The sequence below is a fragment of the Ambystoma mexicanum genome, chromosome 3p (genome assembly GCF_040938575.1).
Source record: "Ambystoma mexicanum isolate Mex_15411 chromosome 3p, UKY_AmexF1_1, whole genome shotgun sequence".
NCBI classification, from domain to species: Eukaryota; Metazoa; Chordata; class Amphibia; order Caudata; family Ambystomatidae; genus Ambystoma; species Ambystoma mexicanum.
The window spans coordinates 1,022,113,778-1,022,138,768 of NC_090925.1; the positions used below are offsets into that span (position 1 = coordinate 1,022,113,778).

The 24,991-nt window shown below is 41.4% G+C and overlaps 1 protein-coding gene across 19 annotated transcripts in view; it reads right to left on the reverse strand.

Annotated features, from left to right (window-relative positions):
• Positions 1 to 24,991, reverse strand: part of PTPRT (protein tyrosine phosphatase receptor type T) — a 2,174,878-nt gene that overhangs the window by 895,407 nt on the left and 1,254,480 nt on the right. For 16 of the 19 annotated variants that reach the window (XM_069652348.1, XM_069652362.1, XM_069652355.1 and 13 more), the window contains exon 8: positions 17,644 to 17,940. The exons of the other annotated variants lie outside the window; for them this stretch is intronic. In XM_069652348.1, the coding sequence (XP_069508449.1) occupies positions 17,644 to 17,940 (297 nt within the window). The remainder of the gene's footprint in view (positions 1 to 17,643; positions 17,941 to 24,991) is intronic. 19 annotated transcript variants of the gene reach the window in all.

The window sequence follows — 24,991 nt, forward strand, 5'->3', positions numbered from 1 at the left end:
AACAATAGTGGCTCTTAAAATAGCTTTTTAATGTTTTTTTCTTCAGTTTTGATTTCTTCTTTGCTTTTCTGATTTTCATTTCCTATAACTACTTACATGTGTTTTATGTGCACTGTGCATCTTTTTCACGTAAAACTTCTGAGTGCATTTTGAATATTTACATGAAACATCTGAATCCCAAAATCTGTATAATTCACTCCATCACTCTGAAAATTGTTTGCAGTATCCAATTTGATGTTTCATTTTCAAAAGATGCCATGTCTACACCATTCAAAAAATCACATACACCTTTATTTACATGGTGCCATCCTTCTTCTAGTTGTGCACAAAACATACTTGGCCGTCTCTACACTTCCCTTGGATGTATTTGTAAACACATTATCTTTCCACATTGAAATAGTTCCATTAAGCATTGGAACATTTCCTGTGATGCAACTTTCAAAGATAGTGGAGTAATGTAACCCAGACTATTTCCTCCACAATAATATCAAAACATTGAAAGTAGCCCTAGTTTTACAAAATGATATTACACCACCAAACCTCCATTCCCTTTAATCCAAGAGTACCAGAGATGCCACACAATTCAGTGAACACATTCACATTTTTCATCCAGCAGTCTCCCAGGATCCAACAGTGAGATTTTTCATAGAAATAGCCACATCTATCTTCCCTACAAACAACAATCAATACACCTGCAACCCTCTCTTGCTGTAAGCCACAACCAGAAGACCTCAATGGATAATCCCCACAGTCCACTTTCCATGTCATGCATCCTTAAAAGACCTGCATGTGGCAAGTGCGATCCGTAGACTACTGCGGTGTCTGCGGACCCAGTAGAACAGGGCACCCCTTCAACCCTTTCCACTTTCATCTTTGTAACACTCCCTCATTGTCTGCTTTTAAACAGTCACACATCCATCCACCAATCAACTCCAGAAACCCTCCACCTAACCCTGTCATCTCAGTTGAATACTTCCGATGTACACTTGAACACTGAGAGTGCATAGCTCCTGTTAATCCCAGACATCTGCATCAAACACTTCTGTGAAACTATCCAAGATTTCTGTTTGCGGATTCAACAACATCTGCATATAACACGACATAGTACATGTATGCTTATATTTTACACATATATATATATAGAGGGTTTTTGCTATGTACCCTGAAATAAGCTTGTCAATAAGCATATTCTCATTTTTAACTACTCTAGCAAATGCCATGCATTGCAGCATTCAGCATCTGATCATATCAAGCAGCAAATACTTAAAATGCTGTGCATTTAAAAACAGTTCTTTTTAGGGGCAGTTTGATGAAAGTTAAAAAATGCATAAGTGCATTTATAGCAGCACTGTGTGTAAGGAAAAATCAGATTCAATATATTTATAGAACATATTTAAGTGGCACTAGGTGTGTGGAAGTTTAATATGTTGGCAGTACATGCACACCTGCCAACATGACCCATTCCATGGGTAGTATATTTGCCATTAGATCTTAAAGAAAATGTAGAAACTCTGGGAGTACAGCGGCCAATAGATCAATATTTGATTGTACTGGTAAATGGTGTACCAAAAAAAGACAACAACAGTTGGCAACAACTAGTTGACTTAAACAAAGTTAGACAACCCTTACAGTATCTGAAAGAAAACAATGAATACTACAAAGATATAAACATAGAGTAAATCTATAAAAATAAACACCCAAATAATTAAAGATTCACCAGCAACTGGCCAATTTGAACTTGTAGATCCTCTTACGGCAACCAACATTTTTTTTACATCTTTATTTATTGATTTTAAGATACAAATAAATTGTAAATACAAGGAAATTAATACAGTAATACAAACTTCAAGCTTTAACATAACACTACACATCAGTCAAAGCTGCAGAGATATTTCATACAAAATTGATCCAGCTCCCACAACACATAGACAAAAGGACAAGACAAAAGACTAAAAGTAAAATTAACTCACTATTAACATTATCAATCAATTAAAACAACGTATTCATAGCAACCATCATTATGCACTCCACTAGCATACAAATCAATGAAGGACTTCCATAAGGACCAATAGTTCTCCTCCTTATCCTGCTTCCGAAACCTAACCAATTCAAATTCAGATAACACAATCAGATCATTAATCCATTCTTCAACTATGTTTTTTTTCCTGGATTTGCACACCTTCAGCTATCACTCAAACTTTATCTATCCAAACCCCATACAAGCGAGCCTTCAAACATCGCCCACTTTTTGCTAACAACAAAACTTGAAACGGTTTCCTTGGAAATGAGATTGACAAAGTAATATCTAACCTATCCAATACTTCTCGCCAAAAAGTCAACAACCTTTGACAATGCCACAACATATGGTCCAATGTTCCCCCTCATTCCCACATCCCCAACAAAGATCTCAAGTCATCAAACCTAAAGCAGAAATCCATACCGTGTCCAATATAATCTTCCCAAAACCTTTGGATGAATAAGTGTTATACCTGCCTACCCGGACTGACCTAGTACATCTGCTGTTGTTCCACAGAGCATTTCCAATAAATGGTACTTACCTGCTCACACTGATTCTAGATCTGCCAGGCCTTTTTACACACACTGGAGACTGTTTGGTAAAATGCCTGGGAAACGCTTCCAATACTCTTTTCAGTAGATGCAGGGCACACATTTTGTGTGTGCGCACCTCTTTCAGTATTTTTTGATTCTCTTTTGGTATTAATTACTTTGCTACAGTCGCAGGTGACATCACATGATGCCCTGACTACGTGACACGTGATCAAGCGTAATACGCAAGTGTCACAGGTTTCCTTATAAAGTGACGTTCCCAAAGCAACAGTGCTTCTAATCATTGCTAATTACCTCGCGTTCCGGAGCTCGCAAGTCAGAAGTTACTTCTATTGCCGACTTCATCCTCACTGCGGATTTCAGCGGTCCTCTGCAAATACTTACCCGCTCCATTTTCCATTCTTGATTCGGAGCAGACTAAAACTGCTTCCCTAAGCGGTTCTCATTTCCTCCTCCCGATCCAGGCCCACAGCCGGTAAGCCATCACATCTCGGACCCCAACGGATCCTTTCCTCCTCAGTTCCGCTCCATTCCTGATTAGGAACAGATAGCTTTCAGTGCTCCGCAGATGACTATTCCACCATCCTCAACTTTTGTTATTCTGATGCACAACTACAGACTACTTCAGTCATTCCTACCAAGGGCATTCTACAGACAATCCTAACCTGGGACCATTCTATTTCCCTTTTGTGTCAATTCAGGACTCGTGCACTGGACTTGTTGGATGCTATCCTGTGTGCACCAACCCGACCCTAGTGCGGCCCTCATTCCGTCCGGGTTAGTTTCCTATACTAACTCCCTTCCTTGTCATTTTTCCCTTGGATTGATTGCTGCTTACCTGGACTCCATCTGAGATTCTCCCAGAAGACGCAGGTTAGTCTATCACTGAAAGACTCTTAGTTGATTTCTAGGTGGCAGTTCAGGTCCTAATAATTCCTCTCTTCTAACCACAGTTTGGTGTATGTTTGGTCCTACTCGCCCTTCCCACTAATTACTCCCTTTGGCTGTGTATAATTATCGAGCCAGAGAGTGACATTAGTAGGAAGGACTCACATTGATGTGTGTCGTTCTACATCCATCCCTGCTGTATCTCTGGGACATCTCTTTGTGTATCCTTTTACTACCAACATGTATCCTTTAATTGGTGTACTCGGGTAGTGTATACTTGCATCATAACAATAAGTCACAACTTAAAATCCATTTTGCTCCTTTATCCAACCCTCCATACATATTCCCAGGTATTGTCATTAATCACACAACCTAAATCGAATTCCCATTTCTCTTTCAAATTGTTCCAAGACTCCATCACCGAATTACCCTCTCACATACGTTTTAAATATGTAGATACATTTCTGACCAGGATACGATTGACACATTACTCTCCAAAGACACCACTGAAGATGTATTAGAAACATATCAAATGCATCAAGCCAAAGGATCCTCAATGAGCATATGGGTAAAAGGTCTAGAGGCAAGTTATTTATGCTCTTTCCTACAGGAAAAGGAGAACAATATGATGAAAGGTCCACACAAATTAGTGCATCAGAATATTGTTCTTTACAAATGTATTCTGAAAACCCCAGATTCAGACAATATGTATAATACATTTTCCACATCCTGTTCGATAGCAACATAGCAACTCTATGCTCTGTAGTTGCACACTCGTTAAAAAACAAGCTCTTTTTTTAAATGTCTGCTACCCAACTGCTTCAACAAATAAAAGACAACGATTAAGTTTTGCAGTCAAGTATTACAAATCTCTTAGAATACATGTGTGGAACAAAACAATTGGTTCCAACGTCATGCAGAAGTACGTACTATCCTAAGGAATCTAGGCACATCCACATAATGTGTTACTTCAAGTTGGGCAGAGTATGCATGGGATGACTTGCACACATTTATACACGTTGCAAACCAAAATAAAGATGAAATAGATATAAAATAAACAGGAGAACACTGTTTTCCTGACCCTGTCAATGTATCAAAGTACTTTCACCATCTCTTCATTGCCATGCTGCACTTCAACTGCAATAAATCTACCACTCCGCTCGGACAAGTGCAACACTTCTTTCGGAGAAAATAATATGAATCCAGGGGAGCAACAAACACCCACATTCTTTTGTGGATAAAAGATGCTCCCTAATTTGGCCATGACAGTGATGCCTGTTTTACAGTTTATTGAAAAATACATTATCTGCAACATCCCTTCAGAAACCACAGATAGTGACCTACGTACACAAATGTTACGCTTCCAAAACAAGGGGGTGGTAAATACTGCTGATGTAGATATAAGAACAAAGGTATATATAATATACCAGCTGTTGCTTTGGCTTCCCTATAGCACTTTGCAAACAAGGACATGTAAATAGCTTGATGTCTTCTGTTAGACATTGTGTAAAAGGCTAATCCCCTAATAACACATACAGCATTAAAATGGATAATGCATCCAAGTATATCAATGATTACAATGGAACCATTGCCCTATTGTGCAATGCAAACATAGACATAAAATACATTGCAGACATATCCACTGCAGTTGCAGGATATGTCACAGCCTATATCACCAATGCTGAGAAAGCAGAGCTCAAAGACCTGTGGGATCACATATCATCTGACAAAACACTGTCACAAAAATTGTACAGCTTCGGTATAAAAATTATCTCCCATAGAGAATGTGGGTGGTAAAAAACTAGAGACCATTTAACAGGTGCAGCCTTATGGGGCAAATCTGAACACATTGTCTGGCTAAACCTTGGTCCAACTTAATCCCAAAAAAAGAGTACTGACATACTACCAAAGATAGAAACAATAGCCACACATGATCCCAAGAGCCAGGACATGTTAAACAATTATTTAATTGACACATAATACCCACACAGAAGTACTGCTTTGGAAAATAGGTGCCTATACGACATAGCCCAAAACTACTCATACAAAAACAATGTCACACCAGATAAGACAACATGCAAATATTCAGCCTAAACTCCTGAAGGAAGCCAAGTGAAAATTACCAAACCCGGCCTAATTAATCAGCTAATGTTATCCTTTGAATCTCTGCAAGATAGATAACTTTATTACATGGCCCTATTGCAACTTTGTAAACCTTGGAGAAAAGAAGAAGAATTATTAGATCAATATGACCCATTGGAAGTTGCATTCAAAGCAAATCAAAGCATTATAACAAATGTACATTTCAAACAAAACAAAAAAATGTTGTAGAATGAACGCCAACAAGAGGAAAATAATGAAGCTCAACTATATAAAGACACTTCTCTGGGCAGTCAACCTTCCTTGCAGGATCCCAAGAACCACTTGGAGAACCACTCATTTAAAGAAAAAGCGTAATAGCCATGACTGAGGTAGAACATACCAAATTGAACATGTTTTAAAGATGAAACTAAAATGTGTAGCTGTAAAATGTATACACCTCTGCTCCTGTCTGTAAGTGGTGAAAAGGGTTCTGGTAAAACAGTCTTAATTAAAATAATCAGCAAATCTCTACAAAACTTAACAAATAACAAAATTTTGGCTGTTTGGCTGTTCTAACAGCCCCCACAGGTTTAGCCGCATCCACCATAAGAGGTGTAACTTTACACCGACTACTGCTCCTTCGAGTAAAACACCAAAACAAATCAGAATACTACACATTTTCAGCAGACGCTGGTACTGAAAAATTAAAGTGCTCCTAGTAGATGAAGTAAGCATAGTTTCCAACCCCATGTTGGCATTAATTCACCTCAGAATGCAAGAAGTCCTAACACCTGACAAACAACTGTTTGGAGGAAAACACATTATTGATTTCAGAGACCTCCTTCAGTTAACACAAGTAAAAGGTCAACCTATTTTCACAACAATAGGACACAAACAATGCCACAACAGAACTTGGTGGCATTGGAAATGTAAATCTCTGGCAACATTTTCAATACAGAGTACTAACTCAAAACATGCATCAGTCTACAGATCTCACCTATGCTAACATTTTAGAAAGCATTAGAACTGGTCTCGTTACTAAAGATGCTAAATTAATCTCAAATAGTTGACTAATCAATGAGCTATGTGGCCGAAAGACATCTGCACCTGATGGAACAATTAACTCAACCAAATATAAAATGCAATGTCCTTAATGCCTACCATTGCAAGCTGTAGTCAATTCAACAAGACAGTGTTATAAAATAAAATGCAGCACATACTGCATAACAGCTCCACAGATAAACTAGAAGTGCACGACATGACCCTCCCTATGTGTAAACAAGCAAGACTAAATAGCTTAGAAAAATGTATCTCTAACACAGCTGGACTGGTGAAAATATTAACTCCATGTCTAAACTGCAGAGTAATTCTGAAAAAAAAAACTTGACATAGAACAAGGTTAAATCAATGGAGCAATTAGTACAGTTGTTGGCTTAAACATATCCACATGACAACAACATTCAGTTTGTCAACATCCACTTTGACAAAAGTGCAGAAGTTAAACAAATTGGCCTCACAATATCATGTTTCCTTCTTTCAATGACATGTACATACACAGTGAACAATTATTTCTATCTCTTGCATATGCTGTCATTATTCAGAATTCACAAGTTCCAGCCCCTAAATAATACAACCACAAAACTGTCTAGTACAAACTCAACTTCACCTCCATCAGAAGACAAAGAGACAAATATCTCTTCTCAATATGCAGAGAGCCAACTCTCTGGTCCATTTAAATTCAGCAACACAACTGGAGTAAACTGCTATGCAAATATAACAATCTTTTCTTTCAATTGCCACCAATTATTCACAACATGTACTTGAATGGCTCAGACCTGTTATGTTCGCAAATGATTATCCTTCATAGAAATGCCACAAATAATCCTGACACCACTTACATTCTCTTGGGTATAAGGCAAGAATTGGACTATGGTGCAGGAATGGTACAATTTACCATAAACACGCAGGACGATCCACATGAATTCTTAATGTACTTACTACAAGTGCTGGAAAACAAAAACATCCCTATAAATGAAATATTCCAGATCTTATACACGTAGAAACATACATGCACTCTCTGCAACCATGTTTCACAAGAGCATATCCCTAATGAACGATTTACATATGTATCCATACCAAATTGTGAATCCATTCCATTTCACCAGTTTCTGCAGAATGCAAATTATGGCTTAGTTGGTTTGAATGTAACAACACTTCTATTGCTCCAAAACATAGGTAACCGGCAAATCTAACAAATGCCTACTTAAAATTCCTTCAACCCAAATCCACTCAGTAGGCTGTAGCTAATAAACATTTACAACATGCCAACAGGTATCTAACTACTTCCATTATACTACAATAGTACTTTTACAAGATAGTTAGAATACACCCAAAGGTATCTAACTACTTCAGAAATACCCTTCATTGCAATACACTTCAAATATGCCATCATAGTTCTTGTTACTATAAAACCTCTCTTAAAGTCTAATACAGTTAGAATATGCCAACAGGTAAATAACTACTTTAAGCATTCCCTTAATTACAACACACTTCAAACAAACATACCATCACACTTACACTTGCATAATTATAATCCTTTTCTTTTATCCTCTATGGATTTAGTTTCTCCCAATGATTATTTGATGTCAATACAACAACAATGTAGCACACACTCATATTGTACCAAACATAGTACATAGAATGTACTGTTTATGAGGGTCAAAAGAAGTAAATGTATATGTAAAAGTGTTTGCAATTAAAGCTTTAACTCTATCCAGTTTAACAAATTATACTGTTGTATTTTTCCACAGAAATATAGCCAGAGATTTAAGCTTTATTCATGTATGCAACTAAGTAACCATACCAAATATAAATAAATACATATTCCATAAGCACTCGCCTCAATTGTACTACAATCATAAATACTATATACACTTTAATTATATAATTCCACCATATTACAAATAATGTATATTGCTCCTACACTACCTCTAATTACAATACACATATTACTCTAGTGTATGTGGCCAGTGGCTAGATTCCTAGGGGCATGGAATCTGGCCACTGGCCACAACCACCACAATAGAATTAAACAATATAATAAGTACGTACAATACACCTCCACATAACAAAACTCGCCCTGAACACCCACCAATCCAAATGATCTCTGCAGACACCAAAATTGACTGTGGACTTAGCGGCATCTGCAAACCTTTTTTTCACATATAAAAACAGCTCCATATCATCTTTATCCCACCCCACCCTTTCCAGTCCCTCTTTCGACCACTAAATAACACCAAATGTGTTTTCCAGACTTTTTCCCCACATCGTTATCCGCGGACAATGGCACTGACCGCGGATACAACATGGCGACTGTTTAAAAAAAATATGACGCACCTCACGCTTTTCATTATCCAATCAGTAGGCGTGTCCGATGTCCATGGACAACACGCCAGACCCTGTACCCGAATAGGGAAGTGAGTCTGCGGACTGGACCCAGATATCACACATTTAGTTATACCTAATGTTTGGGTCATTTTTTTTAAAAAAAAACTGTTGGACAGATTTATAGCAAATTTACATAAAAATAACTTTCTGGACAAAACCGCTGCTCCTCGCACACATTTGGTGAAAATCTGTCCAGAGGTTTGAGCAGTAGGCATGTGCAAAATTATTTTTCCATTGCATCTATGAGCATTTCCACACATTTTGGGACCCCCTCCAATAACTGTGCCCCCCCTTAATAAAACCGCACCAAACTTGCATAAATACATCAAGAGCCATTTACTGTTTTTGCAAAGTTTGGTGAGTATTCGTCCATTGAGGGCAAAGCTGTAAGCTGCCCAATAAGTGCTCTTTCTATGAGTTGAGCAACTTAATCATAACTACAGGGCCACTACCACAGGGCCTGTAATATTGTTTTTATTGGATAACGGCAAGGGTATGTCATTCATATAGCTAGATGGTCCCTTTATCAATGTGTGCAATTGGACCATATTGCATGGATTAAGCATCTTGTGCAATACTAGGCAGAGGCTCAAAAACATTAAAAACAAAGTGCACAGGGAACTGTTGTGCCTTTAATCCTATTTTGTGGGACAAGTGGTATTTGCTTGCTGCATTGCAAGGCTCTTTTATGCACGTCTTCACTAGTGTCAAGGCTAGCGCTGGTTAGATCAACTTGATGGAAATTTGAAACCTTTGCAATCCAAATTAGCGACACAAGCCCCCTGTGAATAACAGTCAAATGTTCCTGGGGCACCTCAGAGGCCGAGCGCCTTTCAAATAGATGTTGTGGGAATAAAAGTCCTGTACCGTCAGCAGTTGGAATGAGAGAAAATATGACTGTGAGCTTCTGATTAACTGCATCCAGCCGAGCACGACTTATGTCAAGGCGCTGACCGCTGCATGTAGAGAAATATTGTCTGCCGAGCAGCAGATTCCATTTTGACCTGTCAGTAAACTAACAGGAGCCCGGTGATAAGGCGATTACAGCCTTGGAGATAGATGGGCTTAATAGAAGTTTTTCCATCATGTTTTGTAACCAGAGCTTGACATTTTGAGACAGAAATCAAAAGTTCACATCACTGTGCTCTACTTGTTATTAAGGAAGCTGGGAAACGGTGGCTGTTTCTGAGAGACAGACAGGTTTTGGAGCTGCAATAGCTCCTTGTCACTTTACGACTGCATCCTACAGATCAGACAGTGCTGATCATGCATGGTCACATCTCCTTCCATGCCATATTGCAGGATCGGGGTCCTGGACCCTTCTCAGGCAGCAATGCCGGTGGATTCGCCATTTGGAGCATACTCAATTTTCAATTTCCTCAAGGTTGGCGATCTGCTGTTCACAGTTGTTTCGGTGCCCTCTCTGGGTACTGTGGTCTTCTGAGATTTGCGGGTTTATAGAGTAAGCAAATGCCTGCTGACTTTTGTGGTCTCTGTGGGTTTGTCAGCAAAGCTGTACTTTTTGGTGGGAACTCACAGAGGTAGCAATCATAAAGCCATCGAGCCACTTTGACAGATTTTCAGGAGGACAAAGAATTCTGGGTTGGAAAGTAGAGCATAGAGGTGTACAGGTGATCAATGTAATTTTACCGAAAACAAAACAGAATGGTACATTTCACCGAAGTAAATAACACCGAAAAACACCAAAAATATTAATTGAATATATATGTTGTAGTCGAGTAAGGGGTAAAATGAGTCGGGATGGGGTTGGACCCACCCAAATTAAAACAACAAAATCAGTGTTTTTCGGTATTATGGCTGCAATGCAATGTATCACTCTGTATTTTTGCGTCGGTAAAATCACATATAATCATCTTATACTTGTTATGAAATAAACTGACAATAAACAGTGTAGGAAAAAGGGCAGTCACTTTTCCTTAATGTGAATTATGTCCCCGCCATCCATCCTTGCACTTTGATATCCATCGAACCACCTGAGGTCCACCCACTTTAGCCTAACCTGACAAAAGAAAAACTACAGTCTCAAACAACTTTTATGATGGAATATTCAGGAATTCCAGACATTTCCAAGATTCACAATGCAGATTTTAGAATATCCATACATGCTTCTGCATTACTAGATGCATGAAGAGTACAACATATATTCTCTATCAGAAGCAACATGATCCACTCCATTAACAGATCATCATCCTTATGAGGTTATGGACGCAAACTAGTTCAATGCACCAGGTCTGCCCCATGCTCTTTATTTCAGCAATGTCGGTGATGTGCAAAGTAACATATTCTCCAATGTAAAGAACCATGGTGAAGCCTTATGTTCTCAAAATGTTCATTGATTTTATGTAAAGCAGACCAGATCCCTCACTAGTTCTATTTTCCCCTTCCACTCTCTTGCACTGGATATTGATGTTCAGCAGATAAGCTGGGCACCTGTAAAAGAGACCACTGATCACCAAACGACCTAACTGTAGTCACCCTCAAGCATTCCTTTATTTCCTGATCTACTCTGCAATTCTAACAACAAGTTCTCACTGTGAGTCAGTCACTGGTAGGGCGAAGGTGGGAGAGTGGCTAGCGGCTTAACATGCCCCAACTCTGTGCTGCCACAATGCACTAGTTCAGCTCTTCTCAAATGAAGGCAGCTCCAAAAAAGAATTGCAATACCATAGGCTCACGTAGGGATTAAGAAAGTTGAACTCAAGGGTTAACTGCAACAGAGGAACAGGTGAGTGCATGGCGCATCATCACAATTGAAATACAGTAATAACACAGAGGGCCTTTTGTCGAGTTTGCTGGATCTGCTGGTGAAAAAGGTGTCACACTTGTATACCGTTAGTGCATGTGATTTGGGAGTAAATCTGCCAAATTATGACTGGCTAAGTGGTGGTGTTACGTCCCGTAATTAAGTCTCATTGAGTGTGGAGGATTTATAGCTGGCGGATTTACGGCCGGATATAGAATCCGCCATAATCCTAGAGAAATAATATCCAACCAAGCAATGGATTTTTTTTTATTTCAAACTGATCCCTAACATCTAATATGGCAGGGCACTGAAAAATGTGTTTTGCTACACTCGTATACTTGTAAAAATGCCCAAGGGCATGCATGTAGATATAAGAGCATTTATATAAATATTGAAATATGATTACTGAGAACCACGTGATGCTTAGAGAAGGAAATGAAGAACCTGCATTAAAAATGTACTCATATATGCTTTAGTGGAAATCTTTGAGAAGCACTGTGATCGGGTTCAAGGCAATGGGCAGTAAGATGGGCAATGGGAAGGGACATTACAGGAGGTGATATCACAGGATAATTCCCGCTGCACGCAGAACAATTTTGTGTATGTCCCCAGTGTTCTTAAGCCACACAGCCTTGAAATTCCATTGAACATCACAGACAGACCCCTTAATTCCAACCCACCACCTCCATATCTCCTCCAGCTTCACATGGCCCTGCTGCAGGGCAGTGAATAGAAATGGCGAGGAAATAAGGGCAGGCTAGTGAGGGAGAAAAGTAGAGAAGGAGCAGGTGGCATGAACAATGATGGGACAGAAGAGAGGAGAATGAAGGAGGGCAGACGTGTGAGGGAGAGATTACGAGTGAGGGAGGCAGAAGATAAGGTGATTGGACAGTACCATGTGAGGGTAAAAGGGTGAATGGGTACAGAGAATGCACGAGGGCTGGAGAATGGGACAATAGTTAATGAGGGACACGAGTGAGGAGAAATTAATGCAAAGAGGATTAAAAGGAGGTGAAATAGAGAGCAGGCGATTCAGGAGTGTAAGGAGAATGGGGAATAATGGAAGTCTAAAGCGTCAGGGAAAAAGGAAGGGTGATGAAGGCCTGGAGAAAGGGAGAGAAGGGAGGCAAGTGAGTGAGGAATTGGGAGTGGAGGTGCAGCAATGTAAAGGCAAATGTTTTGAGGTGGGTAAATGAGGGAGGGAGAAATTGAGTGAAGGAAGGCAGGTAAGTATGCCAATAGCAGAAAAATGAGGAAGAGAGCAGGATCTTTATATCAAATATTTGGCAGACATGACTGTGTACACCACACCTAACTCGAGGCAATGGGGCACCCAATCAATTTGAAATGGGCCCCCATAAGCACTGACAAATGTTTAGCCAGGTCCTGTGAGTGAGCACTAAACGTTCTTTGTTATTCCAATGTGCTTGACTGCAAGCAAGCAGGGATGAGGGCTTGTGATTTGTGGCTGATGTTAGGAGATTGGGAATGTGGTGGACCAAGACATGGCAGGGAACACTTCCCATTTGTCCATCATCAAAGTGCTAAATCCGTCTCTGGTTGCACCCCTGGCAATGATAAGCTTTTCCTGGATTCACAGCATAGTTCCAGGACATAAACAACGATTCTTGACCCTGAGCCGCTGTGCTGGACAGCATGCAGATGTCTGTCCAGTCTAGCTTGCCAAACTGCCTGCAGCCTGGTCCCCAGAGCTGTCTTCCACCATTAACTCTGCCTCACAGGCTGTAAAGCACCCTGGAACTGCTTTGACGCTGTCAAGTACCAAGAACTTTTTCAGCATCAGGTACATTGTGATACAGCCCCCCTGGTTCTTCTCTCAAGGCCCCTATAGAAAGTTACAACACTTTGCCCATTTGGTGTTGAAACCACATAATCTTGAACTTTAAGACTGATTACTTTATCAACTACCCTCCTGACAGTATCCAGAGTGCATCCATTTCCTTCGTGAAACTGCCTGTCCTCTGTGTTCATTTACAGCGTTGGTTGTAATTGTAGTGTGCTTGAATTGTCTGTAGTAGTAGTAATAATACAGTAGATATTTGTATACAACCTTGACTGGACATTCCCTTTTATCATTGGGTAATAATTGTATTCTCGCTGTGTTGCAACTAACCAACAATCCACAAACTTTCCGAGATAAGCCTGCCATTCAATCCACGTTACCAATATTGGACAAGGAGGTCTTATAATTCTCTTGTTTTCTAATCTCTTAGTATCCCTTCTGGTGTACTAGAGGTGTGGAGTTGATTGATGGTTTAGAAACCGATATTCACCCCTGCACCACTGGTGTCCTGGAAGTTGATTTGTCACAATTACACCATGACAAGTGTTGGTTGGCATGGTATAACCACCAGGGTAAAATGTGGCCTAGTGCAAAAAAAAAAAAAAAACCTTTTTGATGCATTTTTGCACCAGGGCAAACTTTGCCCTAATGCTAATACCATTTTGTATTAACACTAGAGCACACTTTACCGTGGTGCAAAAATGCACTGAACATGTATCTGATTTGAACTGGGGCAATGTTTGCTCTAGTGCTTATAGCATGCCAGGCTGCACTGGTCATGTTTGAAATGCTTTTCTAATATACCCCAGTGTTTTTTTTGTTTAATTTTTAGAAATAGGGCAAATACTGCCATAGTGCTAATACTGTGCAACTTTTCACTGTCCCCAGTGCAAAGTTTTTGTAATCTTGCCCCGGATGTCCCTCTTGCGCACCCTACTCGCTTTACCTGGGGCATTCTCGCTGTGCGCGCGCAGGCTGACAGAAAGCATACACCAGTGAATGCCAGGCCTGTATGGCACCTGCCAGTGAAGGACCGTCGATGGGAGGGGCGAAATAAGCGGCGGCAGTGTGGCAGCCGAAACCACAGCGGTGGCAGTACCGAACCAACCCAAGCAAGGCATGAGTCTGAAATTCATGATTTATGAAAAACGGTTGCTTATATTGTGTATGGAACGAGACAACGGCAATACATTGCACATGAGTGATTGTTTATTGTACGAAGAGTAGGTTTAGTCTATATTGCAATGGGGGTGGTATTTTTATTGCGCATGTATACCTATTCCTGTCTAAGAAAAGAAGAAAGTTGCATGGAGTAACGTTGATTAATCGCACGTGGCTACAGTTAATTGATATGGCCAGTTCACTGTTAACAATTGGCTAGATATCCGCCTTTGGCTATCAATCATTTTGACCAAACACTGTTTGTTAATTGCACTCTATTGTCGATTCAGCAGTGATTGATTTCTTCCCAGTGTTGCCTGCGCAGCATGAAACACATTCAGGTGGCAGTCAGTGCCCAGCAAGCACGTTGTATGTTGTTACCTGATTTTACAACTGTCAAGGAAACAGGTTCATTCGACGAGTGACCACTTTTCGATGGCAGTGTTTGATGAAGGCAAAGCTTCAAAGAATGTTTGATGCCATAGACATTACCATGTGACGTCACAGTACAAGGAAAAGGAAAACACCCACAGAAGGAGTTTAGGATTAAGGAGAATAGGAGCCGGTGTAGCCCAGGTCTAGTGTTAAAGGCTGCATGGTGCCGGTGGACCTAAGAATTAGTATGCTCTCCAGAAAGGATGACATCATCGCTGGAAATATCATCAAGGCTTTTAAAGGCCTTTCCAGCACTTTCCCCAAATATTCTGGGGCTGGAGTTAGTTTATATTATTGCACCAGTCCTAAAATATGTTGGGAAGGGTGTTTAGTGCCTTTAAAAAAAAATATTGAGTCACACTCTACGTTATTTCCTAGCGATTATATCACATAGAACCGATGAACACATCATGGTAAGGCCGGAGTGAGAGACACTCTCACGCAGACAGTATCAAGGACAATATAAGAGTTTTGTGTTTGAAGTGTACACTGCTAGAAGAGTGAGTTACACTCAGCGGTAATGCAGAGGGGGCATGTCAGGGGCAACAGCACATGTTCTGTGTAAAAGACAAGTGAGTGGTGGGAGGCCAGAGATGCTGACCCCTAGAATGCATCCGGAATGGGTGGATTCCAGCACAAGGGCAGAATTTGTGAAGCCCACTTTTAGAAAAGAATGGACAAACCTAAGCTATGGGAAGAGTGGTAAATGGTCAGGGTGAGTGCAAAGTGTTTGAACATCAGGTTAAATGCAGAGATGGTGAATCTCACCTTAATTAAAACGTTGGCAAAGTTCAGGGTAAGGGAACACCACAAGAATGTCTTTTTAAAGTACAGTGGCAAGCTCAGGGTATGGGCATTGTGCGGACCTCAGAGGAAGCAGAGAGTGGAACAAAGCTCAGTGGGGGCAGAGTTCAGGGTGGGAGAGGTGTGGCTGCAGCTTGGAGAAAGAGGGAATGCAGCAATCTTAGAATGAGGGCAGCATGCGTGAATGTAAGGAGCAGGGAAGTCTGGACTAACCAGCAGCAGCTGGCTATAGAGAGAATGGTTCGATTAGAGAGAAAGGACTGAGTAGCCGAAGGTCAGGATGATGTTAAACATAGGGAACAGGAGGAGTTCTTGACATCCGAAGTCAGGCCAGAGTTAGGTGCACTTAGTGTAAGGCGGGATGGAGGGAGGGAGGGAGAGACGGAGAGGGAGGGAGGGAGGGAGGGAGGGAGGGAGGGAGGGAGTGAGGGAGGGAGGGAGGGAGGGAGGGAGGGATGGATGGATGTCTGTCTGTCCTGGGCAAGGGCAGAATGTGGAGAATCCAAGGGGACTGGAATATCAATGGTAACCTCTAGCACAGGAAGATCAAGAGAAACCTGGGGTAAGGGTAAGAGTAGTGTAAGAGCTCTGAAAAAGGGCAGGTTGTGTGTACGGTGATAGGGTACACAACAAAGAATGTCCATCCCAGAGTGTGTGGGAGAGGGATCCAGGAAAAGGGAAAAGGTGTGATGACCAGATGAAAGGCAGGGCAAGTAAACTCCCTGATAAAAGAACAGCATGTGAAGCTGAAGGTAATAGCCGAGAAGGCTGAAGGCGATACTCTGAGGGAGAGCCTTGGGTGTGAAGTTACGGGAACAGTATAGAATAAGGAACGGTGGTGATGAGCATGGTGGGTGAACTGCTTGGCATGGGAAGAGAGGGCAGATGCAAGTGAAATGTGCAAAAGCTATAGTCCAGCTGAGCTGCAGACAAGCATGGAAAATTAACACGTATCAAGCGCAGGTCGGACAAGTGTGCGACGTACACAGTAAGACTATCGTTTCTGGCATACACAATCATCCCCACAGTTGATGAAGTACACGGTTAAACCCACAATGAGCAAAGCACACGAAAATCCCAGTGGGTGAAGTACATGGTGTAAGCGTACTACAATTAGAGTGAAAGACGCTGTATGAAACACATTGCAGAGGCACAGTCGCAGCATACACGAAGGACCGCAGAGGCCGTAGTACATAGTAGGACTCCATATGAGTGCTACATTGCAGGCTCAATGGTTGATGCAGGAGGTCGGGGCATTGTGAGTAAATTTGATGTCAGGGTTGCCGGGGGTGGAGCATGATACTGGCACAGTGTGTGATTGGTCGGGTCATCAGGTGATTAACACAAAGGAGGGTTACACTGCGTGTTAAGTATACAGTCTGAGTACAAAGGGGAGGTACAAAGTAAGGGCACTATGGATGAAGCCCACTGTAAAGGTGTAGTGGGTGAAGAGCACAGTACAGGGGCATCACGGTTGAAGTACCTGTTACACAGGAAAATGGAAGATTACATGCTACCTGGACAGTGAGAAGTACATGGACAAGAATACATGGGTGATGTATACAGGAGGAACATATTCCTTATGTCTCATAGACTAGCATTTAGATAGGAGGAGAGGTTATCCGTGAATTGGGAAAATTAGTGCTTTTCAGCCAGCATTATAAATTGGGAGCCTTGTCTTTCTTCTTACCATCTTCCTCTGTCTGGACAACCAGCTCCTCACTTTCCATCTTTCCCTCAGGATTTGACAATACCAGCCTGACACGGATGGTCATGAACGGGCGCAGCCCGCGCAGAGTGTAGTGGGATGACGTCTGGATGATCTCCTCAGCTTCGAATCGCTGCTGGTTGAAGACATACTGGTACTGCACCGTCAGGTTGTAGCTGTGGCATCGGGTTACCGCGTATCCAAAGGGCTCCCACTGGAGAGTAAGCTGCCGGGAGCGGATCTCCACCACATCCACTGTCTGGGGCCCATGGACCGGATCTGCCAATGGAAAGGCAAGCACATGAGTCTGCATCGATATGAAGAAGCTAGTGCATCTTTATGTTAAAAAAACAATAGCAACCTGGACATTCTCTATACCTAGTGGATACGCACCATGCTGAAGGATCTGTAAGCTAGATTCATTCATCCCTGATGGACATTGCTATAGTTTTAATTTTCCACCTACTATTGTTGGTACATTAGTACTAACCTTTATTTATTTACCTTAAACCTCAATTTAATTTGACGTAAATTATTAAATGTAACTGCAATAACTGGCAACATCATCTGAAACCTTGCTTTTTAATTAGGTTTGAAATAGTGCATGGCAAATTCAAAAGCGTACGGTAAACAAATAAATATAACACTGAAATTTGAAAAGTGTTAACACATTTTTTATTTTTTTGTTTAATTGTCCAAGCCTTCTGAAATGTATTTCTTGGTCTGGACAAGGTGTGCCCTACATGGTGTAAGGGTGGGTTTATTGTTTGCATGAACAACGACTCATTCTATTTTCAAAATGCTACTCTTACAATTGCATTTAACTTGATTGTGTATATAACACATTATGAATCAAATTTCGATTGACCAAGGGCCCATTTTTCTAAGATTCACACCAATGATTAGAGAAACATGCCAATGTGTCTGTTGTCTTGCTTTCTGCAAGGTGCCTACATTTGATCTAACACACTCCCTGGAGGGACCCCTCAATCAACCATCCCACATTAAAACATGTGAACATAGTTGAAAAGGGTGGTCCCCGGCAAGCCAAGCTCCTCAGACGTGCTGAATATGGCGACCAATATTCAGCATTCCTGCAATATCTGCTGGGCCTGCTGGCAGACCATAGCATGCCCGAATGTCAGTAAAAGACTCAATGTACGGGACATGCACTGGCAGGCCAATCAGACTCTCTAACAGGCCTGCTTTGGTTTGGCATCCAATCAGAGCCACCAATTTGCTGGGGAATATGGGTGTGCTGATTAGAGGCAGAGATGCTTTCCTGGTTCTCTGGGAGTTGGGATTGGCTGTTAGAGGGGGGAACAGGGCTACACTACAAGAGCCGGGGAGTTGTAGCCACTGAGGGCATTTTCCACATGTAATTCCGTTTGTTTAATTTTAGTTGGTATAGTGCTTGTTTTGTTAAATGTCTTAACTGTTAACAACGCCTTGGAGAAACCATTCAAGATTTGCTGTCTGACAATTTGTTATTGTTTACTCCCTTCATCCCTGCTGTTTTCCCATCCACCTCCCCAATAGGAAAACAAAAATGTAGATAAAAGCCTTTTATGATTCTTTTTTTTTTTAAAATAACATTCCCTTAACTTTCCTTCTTTCACTCCAAAAAGGCACAAAAATCAAAACAAGAATTCCTATGTTGTTGTTTTTTTAATCCCTTTCCATTACCCCTTCCCAAATACAGAAATAGAACAAGCTGATGTGAAATCCTTTTTGCTAGAAGAAAACCCTTGTGAAGAAATGTCCCCGGGTGCCCACGCATAATATTGTTGCGGATGAGTGAAGCTCATTGGGACTATCTCATCTTCCGGGGAGGAGGAGGGACAGCGGCAGCAGGAAGTGGAACAGGAGGAGGGATCATTAGAGTGCCAACAGCAGGAGGAACATGGGGAGGCAGAAATTGAGGGTCAGAAGGAAGTTGAACACAACGAGGCAGAAATGGAGGGTGAGGTGTAAGGGGAGAATGATGGTAGCTCATGCTACATGAAGTGGTGGAACAGGAGGAGGCAGATGAGGAGGAGCAAGAAGAGTAGGCATTGCTTTCTTCGACCAGAGGATGGTGGAACGCTATATGTCATACTCATGAAATGGAAATGTGCATGGCTAATAATCACAATACAATACCTAAATATAATGCAAAATGGTATTTTTTCATCCGTTCTCTCAACTGTTTCAATGCAACGGCTCATGGCTCCTAAACCTATATTCTCTTATGGTATTTATTAGCTGGATGATTATACTTATATTCAAATGCCTATTTTATATCATGATTGTAACATTAATAACAGTTTGATCAAATAACATATTATACCCATCTACCCACCCCCACCCTCCTCCCATCTGTTTCTTGTATGTCTTCTATATGTCACCCAGTATGTCTCCCCATATTTCCATTCTTTTCCCCATTAATCTATTCATTACAGACTTGTTACTATAATACATGTTCTACTGGTACTACTTTCACCCACCATTCTTTTTCAAATGTGTACTATTATCCAATTTGTTTAATGAATGTTTTTGGTATTGATCAAGTTCTTGCCTGTTAATATTTTCAATCTCTGTTCATCTTTTATGGTTATCAATTCCGCTCAAAGTCTGTAACTTGCTAACATATGTATTATTATTTGTATCTTAATCAATAAAAATTATAAAAATTAAAAAAAGAAGGCATTGCGGCTAAAGGATGGATAGAAGGAGGAGGCTGATGCAGCTGATGCTAGTTGCTCCCATCCTATGGCTATGTTAAGGGAGAGTAGAGGACGGGAAAACTAAAAGAGCACTGCATCAATAACTTCTTGTCTCAGGCCCTCCTGGATGTTGCACTACTTCCCCCTGCCTGAGCAGAAGGTACACGAAGAGGCTTGTGCAGTTGTGTGCATGCTCCGCAGTAAATCTGTGCAGTGGGTAAAGAAGACTGCACATTATTCAGTAGGAACAACTGAAATGCAGAAACACATTGAGTAGAGGCATAAACTAACTTGTTATAGGTATGTGAAATCTGCTGCCATGCTACTATATTAACCACCTCTGGTGAGGATGTGCCATGATGTCAGGGAAGCATGGCATTACCCAGCATGAACTAGCAGACTGTCATTTGCAACAAGCTCAATCACATCCAACAACTCCATCTTGGGCTATGAGGGTTGCATTACAATGGTTGGATCCTAGCCGCCCGTGGTTGTACGTTCGGCTGTGAATTACACGAGCAGCCTGTAGGAACATCTGTTTTGGCATGCAGGCACACATTGCTTGCATTGAGGTGTGGTGGTAAGCCAGAGGGAGGAGGAAGACGCTCTAGTCCAAGGGCTCCAGTTAATCACGAGTGTGCCCACCAACTTGTGGCAATATGATGGCAGATGAGATCAAACTCTTGACAGTCGATGTTTGGCATTTGAAGATGTAGGATTACCTCAAACTTGTTAGGAAATGGATTTGTGGGATAGTAAGGGTTGACTAGAATAAATCGATAATTGTGCTAAGTAGCTAAGTAGAGATGAGGAAATGGTTTGAATTATTGTGTGGGAGGTTTGTGGGGGTTGATTATTTGATGGCGGGTGGGGAGTGTGAATTGTGGGTAGTGGGGCAGTACAACCCACATGTATTGTGAAGGAATAGTAGAAGGCCAAAGGACTGAGTGCTCACATGTATTTTCCAGATGTAGAAAAAAGCCAATCTACTGAGAATCATTCTTGGGTTTAGTAGGCAAAGGAGAAGGCCAAAACAGCACAATCATATCTGTATTGTATATGTCAAGGAACAAGCCAACCTGCTGAGAACTTAATGTGCTTTTTGAAGGTGGAGAAGAATACCAAAGCACTAAGAAACTCAACAAGCATTTGGCAATATTAGCAGAGGGAAAAAGCAGTGAGAACCTCACCTGCATTTTGTCAGCAATGGTGAGGGCCAAAGCACTGAAAACTCCATGTTCATAATGTAGGCATAGCCGAAATCCAAAGTATTGGGGGCTTACAAACATTTTTCGGATAGAAGAGAAGACAACATGAGTGCAAACCCCATGTTCATTTTGTGGTCTGAGTAGAAGCCCATGTGCATTGTGTAATAGCCAGGGGTATGGTAAAAGTGGCATCAGGAATGGATCAGTTGGACATTTTTCACACCGGTCAATAAATATTCACAGATTTCTTCCTCTGCAAAGGACAGGTTATCTGTCTAACAGACCGTGGTGCATCGGGAAAACATATATCTATGCATGCAGTTTATTTGCACACGCACTAGGTGACAGAGGATGTAGATCAGGAGAAGGAGGAAGATGCTGCACTGCCACCATCAAATGCGCAAGAGGCAGAAGAAATGACATCAGCTCAACCACAAAGAGGTCAATCAAGGGATGAGGAAGAAGAGACGATTCCTGGAAATTCACCACCTCTAACTTCCTTGTAAACATATAACAATGCAGAACCTGACACAGATTATGCTTCATCCCCTGATTCAAGAATGAGACTCAGACACCTTTACTATTTTGATACCACAGAAACTGAGGGAGACTGAGACAGAGCAAGAGGGTGCAGGCATGTATGCACCCATGCAATCATCAAGTGCACGCACTGTACAAAGGAAGCAAATGGCAAGCAGGCCTTCTTCACCCCAGTGCACAGTATTTTCCATAAACAGTACATAAAACACATGCAGTCTGTCAAGAGCAACAGCTCCTCGGGCAACAGCACACCAAGCGGACACAAGGAAGCAGAAGAGGCTAGGAAATGTCAGCTCTTCCAAAAATTAAACGTATGGAGGTTTTATGGTAGAGAACCAGTATGCACATGTTGCCATCTGCAAAGCAGGTATTTTACGAGATTAGCCAAGTACCAATTTGGGCACCTCTCCCTGTGAGTCCACATGGGATGGCATCATCAACATGCCTGGCAAAAGGAAAGGGATAAAGGGAAGCTTGCCAGCTCTCAAATGCAGGCCTGCAAGCATCAGGAATATTGACATCATCATCATCCTGCATCATTTTACCCGAGAATCTTACTGATTCACAGATGCTTAAATACTCTATAGGAACGTTATCTTTGGTGGGGAAAAGCATTTTGGTATACAGCGAGATCCCAGGGACATTTCAAACATGCAGCGCACAGATCACCCCTAGTTATGTAAACTACACTATATACCATAAAACCTGTGCAGACTGCTTCAGAGGAATGCAGTCGTCAGTATGTACAGGGGTGACAAACCAGCAATCTACAAAAACCATCATAAAGAATGCATACATCCTTAAAAACACATATTCTTAAAGTGCTATGTTCCACATTTCCCAATTCTATAATCATATGCCTTCATACAACTACAAATGTCGTCATAACCTACTGATATGACAACCTACTGTTCACCAAGTATCATGTGCCTATATCTTCCTAACTTTTTTGGGATGTATGAATTCTTTATGATTTTCTTTTTCAATTGTTGGTTTGTCACACAATTACATACTGATATTTTAAGAATGATGTTTTATGAATGTATTAACTAAGGTTGGTATTAATATGATGTACTAATTAAACGTATGTACTCGTGTTTATGACTACCACATTCCTCGAAAACAGTCCACAAAGGCTTTATGGTATAGATGGGAGGAAACGGCAGGCACACAACCTGGCAGGCCAAGCAACAGATTTCGTAGGTGATGAAGATGCGTGTGCTATAAGCACGTGCATCAAGCAGCATGGCAAAAGGTCACAGTGACTTTAATTATGACAATACTAACTGAGTGCATTGCAGAAGTAAATCTTTAGCCGTTGCTTTGTCCTCAAAATATTCATCTCTAACAAACAGTGGATGCATTGTCAAGTCACAATCTGGAGGCTCTCCTCAATGTGTTTGGCACTAGTAACCAGAAAATCCACACACACATCTCTATTTAGTGTTACATTCTTAATTCCTTCAGTCCAATTACTACCAACATTGGATTCAGTGGTGTTTCTGCCACCATTTATTTGGTTTTAGCAACTATCAGACCAATTCTCTGAGTCCTAGTACTGTGCTGCTCACAAAATGGAGGTCTTACCTCAATGTATTTGCCTCTACCAACCAGTGGAGCCGCTGCCTGCATGTACAAGCACGCCACACACAAACTGGAGGTTCCTCATTTATTTAGCTGTACCAACTAGCAGAGCCACTCTCAGAGCCCCAGAACTTCACTCAGAAACTGGACATCAATGAATTTGGTTTATTTGCTTCAGCCAAATAGCAGAGCCGCTGTCTGGAGGTAATTACTGTATTTGTTGGCTCTTCGACCCAGCAAAGCCACCATCTGAGTCATGGCACTGCACTCACAATCTGGAGGGTCTACGTTGATTGTTGTGTCTTCACCGACTCGCAGAGCCACTCTCAGAGTCCAAGTACTGTTTTGCTCTATTTAGTTAGCTCTCGAAAGGTGTTAGGAATATTTATTCTTTTTATATATGGTCCTGTCATACATAGGGAACCAGGGAATATTTACTTTTTTTTTTTTAGAAAATCGAGTACAGGTAAAACTACAATATTAGTAGATGGAGCCCAAAACACACACAAATAAACAGACAAAAGGAGAAAAAGAAATGATCAAGAAGCACTAATAACACCACCTTTAACTAACACACTCCTCCAACACGCTCCTCTAATGGCACTGATGTGTGAGCCTGTCCTGTGCATTCCTAATTTGACAGTGAAACAAAACCCACAAAGGAAGCATAGAGCAAGACAGGTGTTTCAGAGGCCCTCTAGCCTATTTTTAAATGGCGTAGGGACTCTCGTTGACTTATCAAACTCCCCTCTTACGTTTTGGGACTTGCAAGTGGACTTTGTCCTTCGATCCCCGCATTGAGACCTGTGACTGGTTCTAATTCTTGTGAAATCCCATGGGTAACCAAGGGTGTGTGGGAAATGCACATACAACAAGGTTGCATCTCTCACAGGCCGATTGTGCTACATTCAAACACCCATAAACATAGACAACAGCTCTTATGTCGCACGCCCTTAGGTGGTAGTTAGGGCCTGGAACATGTTTGTGTTGAAAGCTCTCAGGTGTCAGGTAGAACATACACATGCTTATGTTGGTTGTTCTGAAGTAGCTGGGAGAACACAAACAAATCTCATGTTTGCGGCTCTAGCCCCTGTTTAAAGGAAGCTCTGCCTTGAACTACTTTGGTTTTAATATAAAAGGAGCAAGACCTAAGGGCAGGAGTTAAGAACTGAGTAGTAGCAGAAACACCTTTGGCATCTCATCATGACTGTCACAACAAAGCCACGCCAAGCAGTCAATCACTACGGATATCAATTTCACGATTGCAAGCCCCATTACACGCCCTGCTCTACT